This window comes from Nematolebias whitei, chromosome 2 (assembly GCF_014905685.2).
Source record: "Nematolebias whitei isolate Nwh7 chromosome 2, NemWhi1, whole genome shotgun sequence".
NCBI lineage: Eukaryota > Metazoa > Chordata > Actinopteri > Cyprinodontiformes > Rivulidae > Nematolebias > Nematolebias whitei.
In genome coordinates this window covers 36,692,407-36,700,187 of record NC_056499.1, presented here as the reverse complement: position 1 = coordinate 36,700,187, position 7,781 = coordinate 36,692,407, and the positions used below count along the sequence as shown (strand labels likewise).

Sequence of the window (7,781 nt, the reverse complement as noted above, 5' to 3'; positions counted from 1 at the left end):
TTTAAACAGTCAGACAGATTTAAACAGTCAGACAGATTTAAACAGTCTGCTTTCACCAACACTTTCACAGCACAGAACACGACTAGAAGTTTTTGTTGGAAATGGCTCCAGCCTGCTACTCAAAACATTACTGAGAAGGCTGTTCCTCAAATTCTATTAGATCTTGAACAAAGTTCAATTAAAATACTAATCATATTAACTTAATTTAATTACTTACCCCTACCTATAACCTAATAATTAACAGCACATTACTTCTTCTCACATTTACAATAAAACTCCAGTCGACTTCTTTCTTTTCGCCAGAAGCAAGATGAGACAGTGAAAAAGGCTGTGTTCTAAAGAAAGTGTCAGGGGTTTGTAAAAACAAAATAAATGCTTTACTGAAATTAAAATGATTTAACTATTCTATAAAGGTGCTAAAACTGACAATGAAGCTGCTCAACTAAGAAGCCTTCAATTCCTCATGCTCTAATTTAATGTGCGAGAGCAGCTGAGTCACTCTACTTTAAAATAAGGACACTTTCATTTTGAATTAAAAAAATACTACATGGATAAGTGAACTGGTTGCCAAGAATATCTGGGCAAACTACTTATTTATGATCTAGGTGCATGGAAACATGTTGCATCAGAGTGTGGGTGAGGAGTTTGAGGAATGTCAGTTCAACCAAATTCAGATCTTAATCCACCCAAAATACTCTCCTGCATGTGCATCTTTTCTTTCGTCAGTGAGGAGAAACAGCAGTTCATGAGTTGATTTTGTTTTCATTTCTATGTATCTGAATGTACTAAATCAGTCGTGTCCAATCCTGGTCCTCAGTGGTCACTATCCTGCATGTTTTAGATGTTTTTCTGCTCAGCATGTCTTCAAGTTCTGCAATAGCCAGTTAATCACATTCTTCAGGTGTGTCAAAGCAGAGAAACATCTCAAACATGCAGGATCATGACCTTCAAGGACCAGGATTAAACCACACTGGCCTAGATCTGTTTATTCTTAACTGAAAGCAAAAAAAAAAAGGGGGGGGGGGGGGGGGTTCGTCTATATTCTGGATCCAGTTTCCAAAAATGTCACAATTACCGGTAGCAACTTTCTTCCAGCAAATCAAAAAAGAACCAACAGGTTGATCAAATACTAAAGCAACAACAAACATTGGTTTCTCTGGTCATTTTTGGTTCCCCAAAATAAAACGCAAGAACTTGGCATTTCCTTTTCTTTGTAAACTGAAAGCAATTATACAATGAAACTCTCGTGAAAAGCCTTGAAATTAAAACAGGAAGACTTCTACACAAAAAGAAACCCTCCATTCAGCCTCTCAGCTGCGACTACAGGAGTACCTTGGAATACTGAGTCATGCTTACAACGTTTCCATACTGGTTTTTTAGTTTCCTGAAACATTTTTGATGGCATAGTTGACATTCCTTAGCTCCGTCTAACTTTATTGGGAAACCATTACTAAGAAATATTTGAGTAAAACAAGCCAGTGTATCGTAGATAAGGTCAAAGACTGAGTCTGAAAGGACATTTAGGGGGTTCACTTTAATTACATTAGTAAATAGATGGTAAGTTAATAAACTATTTATTTAAAAAGGAGAGAGGAGACAGTTCAGGTTTTTTAACTAAAGTTTTTGTTGTCTTCTTGTAATAAAATAAGCCTCTTTGGCGAAACGCTTCAAGCTGGGACATCCTCTGACAGTCTGAGTTTTGAAAGGACCAAGACGGCATGGACGACTGAGGTCAACCTGCTGTTGACACACTTCTACTCCACCAGACCAGGTTAACAAAGCTGTAATGGTCGACATGTGAAAGGGAAATTTAGCTTCATGTCTCACTGTGATGATGACAGTCGTGTGTGACCCACCAGCTGAAGGATGTACATCATTCGACATGTTTGAGAAAATGTTCGACGCACGTTTTACGCCTCTACAGATTGCCTGATGCTAGCTTCGTTAATGAACGCTAACAGTTTTGTGGCACAAAGGCGGAACGCTTGTTGATCTGTGAGCAGCTTAAAAGGAGGCTCACCTTTACAGCCATGTCGCAGAACAGTTTTGAGAAACGGCCTACAGTTGGTTCGCATGCTAAACGTTTCCTTTTCAATTCCCTCGCACAGCTTCTACTTATAAAATGCATGTCTTTTTCCAAATACCAGTAATAATAATCGCCTTACACGTAAGTGCGTGAGCAAAAAAATGTATGCAAATCATTTTCAACAAACCAGGATAACTGTCACTCATGGGTGATGATTTATGAGCATCATAATCAAGTGTTGTGACTCACGGTGCAATGAAAGACAGCCATGTTTAATCTTAAAGAACGTTCAGCATTCTTATTTCAAGTATTTCTGTTCGGTCTGTGTGCCACTTTTCCTTCAGGTCTTCTGTTGGTATCAGCCTTCTTAGAGAATGACTACGATATGAAATCATCAAAGAAGACCTGAACAAATGTCACGCCTGCTTCAGTGCACCAAACTTTCTCCGAGGTCGCCAGAAAACACTGCAGGGAAATCAGAATGTTAAGAGGGATGTCTCTGCCCATCGCTGAGGGAGCGGGACAAACAGCACCACGGATAAAATACCATTTCAATCCTGAAAGGCTTCTGTTCACTCTAAAACGGGAGGGGGGCTGACAGTTTAACTACACAGAAGGGCTCCGAGCCTTTCTCATGGTAATTATTGGGAGGTGAAAACAGAAGGCAGTGCCAGACACCCACTTTACGCCGAACTGTGCACATTTGTAATTACTGTTGAATAAGTGGTGCTCATTGGCCACACATGGACATAAACAAGTAATTCCGACTTTATGTCATTTTATACGTAACATTCTTTTACACCGCATTCTTTTTCCAGAATTTCATGAAGTGTACAAAATATACATCCAGTACAGAAGAAGACTGTAACATTCCTGGATGGACATGTGCGTTTCCTTAGTGCCAAGGAATTCTGATGGATCCTTACTGCACATTCCTTGGAAATGTCAAGATTTTATGTTTCTATAAACCTCCTTTATGTTGATCCAGGCTTTCTTTTAAAGAACATGACGGCATGAGAATCAGTGCAGCCTAAAAAGTGGGTTCATTTAGTTCAGGGGTGTCAAACCCACTTACAAAGTGAAGTTAAAATGAAAACCTTTGTCAAACTAAGGGCTTGTTTCAGAATCTACATTAGCTCAAGTTAGATAATATCCTACATATTTTCTTGGTTGCAGGTTCCTCAACAAGAGTTTGGTTGGTCTCATTTGACGTTCTCTGCTGCACTTTTGACATAATAATCAAAGATTACTGAAAAGAATTAAAGTGATAAAAGTATTTTACATTTAAAAAAACATCTTGGGGGGCAGATAAGATGTCAACGAGGGTTTAGTTTATTTGTAGATTATGTTTGTGATAAAGAAGATCCAATCATAAACTGGAGTGATTCAATGATGGCAGACGATGGATCAGGACATCTTTCTTAAATATTTTAATTAATTTAGTTGTATTTCTCCTTATATATTTTTTTTCCCCAAAATAGTGTACTACTTGTAAAAGTATACATTAAAGGAATAATGAATAGCTTGAACATCCATTTTTTACTATTTTAGTATGTATTATATTATCATCAAAAGTCAACACAGTTGCAAACAATTCAGTTTCTACACAAGTAAAATAATCTTAAATATAATAATAGTTAGCATCCATTTATTGATATAGACACAAATAATCTAAGAAGGCAGTTCAGCAGCTGTCAAGCCTGAAAAACAATGTTGATATCCAGCCCTTGTGCTCAGAAAGTGTCAGATCAGTGTTGCTTGAGGTGATTGCATTAGTTTTAACCTGCTGCTGCATAAAGGTCAAAACGTGATTGATCCGAGTCTGGAGATAAACCAGAGGAACCTCTGAATCACGTGAGGAGACTGGTTTAATCTGCTCTGCCACGGCTTTGTTTTTGGTCATTTGGAAAGGGCTTTGTTTGTCAACAACAACAACAACAGAGTTCAGCTCGGAACAACTATTAGCTCATAGAAGCCGAAGCTCGTGCAGCTGTGAATAAGGACACGGTTTGGCGCCTGGAGCTGCAGGTGTTTCACGTCGCTGTTTCCCAAACAGACCACCGCCGTGGGAACATGTGGAAGTCAGGGTGGGGGCCGGGAATACGAACAATAACCCACCCGTGAACGAAAACTCGACTTTACCGTACTTCAACGGGAGGTATTAGCTAAACTAAGCAAAGAGCAGTTAACTTACTGTGATGGTAACTTCTTGTCTTTTCAACCGATACTTGAGGCTCTTCATCTTGGTAAAGTGTCGGTTACTGGCGGTGAGTGTAACCTTCGTCCGCAGAAGTTAATAAAAAACACACACACTTCCCTGAAAGTTTCGATAAAGTTAACTTTGAGCTCCTCTCGTGTCTTTACAGTCCCGAGTTTCACCTGACGCTTTAGCCACCGCGAACTCTGGGCACACTTTGATTGGCAGGCGTCTGAGCCAATCAGACTGGAGCATGCGCGGTCGGCTGAGGTTTTATCCAATGGGATGTCAGGAAGGGCGGGATTTCCTTTGGAGCAAAAGTGCCACTGGGAAACATGGGAACGGCAAAGGAAACAGGTTTACCTGAAAACCGGAACTTCTGCAGCTCCAACTGAAGCGCAATACAAGTACTTGGATTTAATCAGTCTCCCACATAGTGAAGTATAGTATTTAAAAAAATTACCACCTAATTACTGTGTCACTAAAGCTGTGTCCTTGTGTAATGCCTTTCACAATTAAGTCGCAGATTCTCTAACCTATGTTTATTTTTAAAATAAAATCTTAAATGTTACGCTTTTTTCCTCATTCATTCAACCTTTATTTAGACAGGTTAATCCCACTGAGCCTCGAGGACTCATTTACAAGAGAGACCTGATTTCATCAAACAGTGACAGTGGACAACAACGACAACATTAGACAATCATAAAAGAGGCATACAGATTTTTTTATTTTTTACAAATTAAAATAACATGGTAAAAAAAAGTAGCAAAAAACAGCTAGATTATAAAGCGAATGTAGAAAACTAAAAACAGGAACATGGCTGCATTGGTTATTAACAGGTTAATGGAACCTCTTAGCCAGAAGTCCAAAAGATGCAGATTTGTAAATCATAAAAACATTATTAACTTACTTTTTATGTAGATTAATGTTTCTGTTCAGTGCCCTGAGATGACTTCTGTTGTGACTTGGTGCTAAATAAATAAACTGAATTGAACTAAATTCTAAATAAATAAATAAAATGAATTGAATTGAATAAAAGCAAAAAATGGGACAGTGTTCAAAAGTGTAGCGAAACTTATTATTATTAAGTATTACTTGGAGTGATTGTGTTGTGAGGATGGACTGAGCAAAAAGATTTCAGGAAATATAAGCTTAGACTATATATAATTTTATACAAAAACTTGATTTTATTTTATTGTCAAATGAGAAGAACCCAAGAAAAATGAAGGATTGTATAAAACTTTTATTAGAGACTTAAGCACAAGCAAAACTAATGAATTTTTATATTAAATCATACTATTTGCCTCAGTCAAGAGAATAATTGTCTCACTGCTGAATTAATATTTATAATTAGCCTATTATTCATCGTCTACAAATTATCTACGTTATTCATAATAATAAATTCCACTTGCAATTAAAACGTCTTCCATCTGTTTGTCCACCTCTGTGACATGTTTTTTTTAAAGGATTGGTTAGAAATGTATTTTTATCAAAAGGATTTACTGAAAATTATATTTATACCCAATAACATAGAACATGTTTGAAAGTCCAGAAGACATGGCAAGTTGGTTTGATGATAAGGATGATAACCTATTTAATACATTAACCGTGGAAATATAGACCTATATTTCAAAACTTAACTTAAGAAACATGTTAACTGAGGCAATAATTTTAGGATCTTTGAAAGAAATGTTATTTAAAAGGATAAAATGCTGCCCCCAGGTGGCTATTGAGGTTGGCCACCGCCACAAGATTCATAGCATTCACACAAGTTTGCTAAGAAGTTTTGTGTATTTTCAAACTTTTCTTCACATAGAAGCAAATATGCCTTCCGGGAGTTTAAATAAAAACAAGCATCGCCAAATGTCCATGCTTCACCGTCTCTTGAGTGCTTTTGCTTAATTGGGGAATATTTGAACGCCTTGAGCACTTGAACGCGGCCCTCTTCCTTTGTCCGCGTTTCTATGGCAACAGCAGCGTTGCCCCGGTGACGATGCCATGGAGACCGGTGCACTTCCGCACTTTGGAACTGGAAGCATAAGGCTGGAAGACACGCGCGGGACGGTGAAATACCTACTTCGTACCGTCCAGAGGTTGGTCTCTGGGTAACTGGGTCCGACAATGGCCGACAAGAAGTCGTATAAATACAAGTTGTTGTGTTTGCTGCTGAACGACAAATGAGGCAAATATTAAGTTACTTTTTGAATTAACAGAAGAAGAAAAAAAACATGTTTATAATAAGCTGCTTTTATGTACATATATGTGACCTTACAATACCAATTGTGCTTACATCTGAAAGTTTTACTGAGCTGGGCAATTGGGAGTATTTTGACATCTTAAATGGGGAGGGGGGTATAATGAGTAATATGCGCTGCTCAAGGTGGCTGCATGTTGGAGTAGCTCGATTACTTTCATTCTGAGTTATTGCTTTTGAAAACTTTAATTCCTATTTTCTCTGGATGTAAATCACTTTTTTCAGATGATTGTTTACTCTGGTATCAGACGCTGTGCAGCTGGAAGGAGTTTTACTGATCCCTTTTTACTTTTGGGCATTTGTTATGAGGCGTAACCGTGGCAACAAGGTGGGTTTTTTTTAACAACCTGGAGCAGCTGATTAACATCTCAAAAGCTCAAATACCTCAACTAAAGCCGCAAATCCCTAACAAGTTGAAAAGAAGGCGCCGTGGACGAATTCCCGTCAACCTGGCGGCAGTGCTCGAGTACCTGACCGCCGAGATCCTGGAGGTGGTGGGAAACTCGGCTCATGAAAACAAGAGGACCGGGATCCTCCCCCGGCACCTTCAGCTGTCTGTCTGTGGCGATGGGGAGTTTGGCAGACTACTGGGAGGAGTGACCATCGCTCATGGAGGAATTCTGCTCGGTATTTGGTCAGTCCTGCTGCCCAGGAGGACCGAGAGGCCTGCCAGATCTGACAGCAAACTGGATCTGGGTGGCCGGGTCGGTATCTGTGGCCAGATTCTTTGGATTCGCTGCAGGAGATCCTTCCTGCCCACAGCTATCAGCGTCTATAACAACTCTTGAATGAAACCAGGATGATGAGCTATGACAACACTTAATTTCCCTTTGGGATTAAAAAGTATTTTTGAATTGAATTGAACTGAACTGAATGAGGTGGCATGGTAGCTCAGTTGGTAGTGCTGTTGCTTCACAGTGAGAAGGTTGCCAGTTCAAATCCCAGCTGGGTTGACTTCATACTCTTATTCTAATTTTATGCTAACCAAAACAATGATTCAGTGGTTAGCAATGTTGCCTCACAGAAAGAAGGTCCTGGGTTCAATCCCCAGTTGGTCCTGGGGTCTTTCCAGTGTGGAGTTTGCAAGTTCTTCTCGTGCTTGCGTGGGTTTTCTCTAGGTACTCCGGTTTCCTCCCACAGACCAAAAACATGCATGTTAGTCTGCCTTCAGGCCCAGGCCTCCCTTGCAAAAGAGATCTGTGATCTCAATGGGATTTGTCTGGTTAGATAAAGGTCAATAAAATAAATAAGGTAAGTAAATAAATAAAAAATTTGTACACAAGCTATGTTAAGCACCTTAATCT

The 7,781-nt window shown here is 39.2% G+C and overlaps 1 protein-coding gene across 1 annotated transcript in view; it reads right to left on the bottom strand.

Annotated features, from left to right (window-relative positions):
- The window catches only part of uacab (uveal autoantigen with coiled-coil domains and ankyrin repeats b), a 56,516-nt gene extending 52,136 nt beyond the window's left edge, over positions 1 to 4,380 (bottom strand). Inside the window, exon 1 of the mRNA XM_037691437.1 lies at positions 4,221 to 4,380. Within this exon, the coding sequence (XP_037547365.1) occupies positions 4,221 to 4,268 (48 nt within the window). The 5' untranslated portion in view covers positions 4,269 to 4,380. The remainder of the gene's footprint in view (positions 1 to 4,220) is intronic.
- Between the last annotated feature and the right edge of the window lie 3,401 nt (positions 4,381 to 7,781).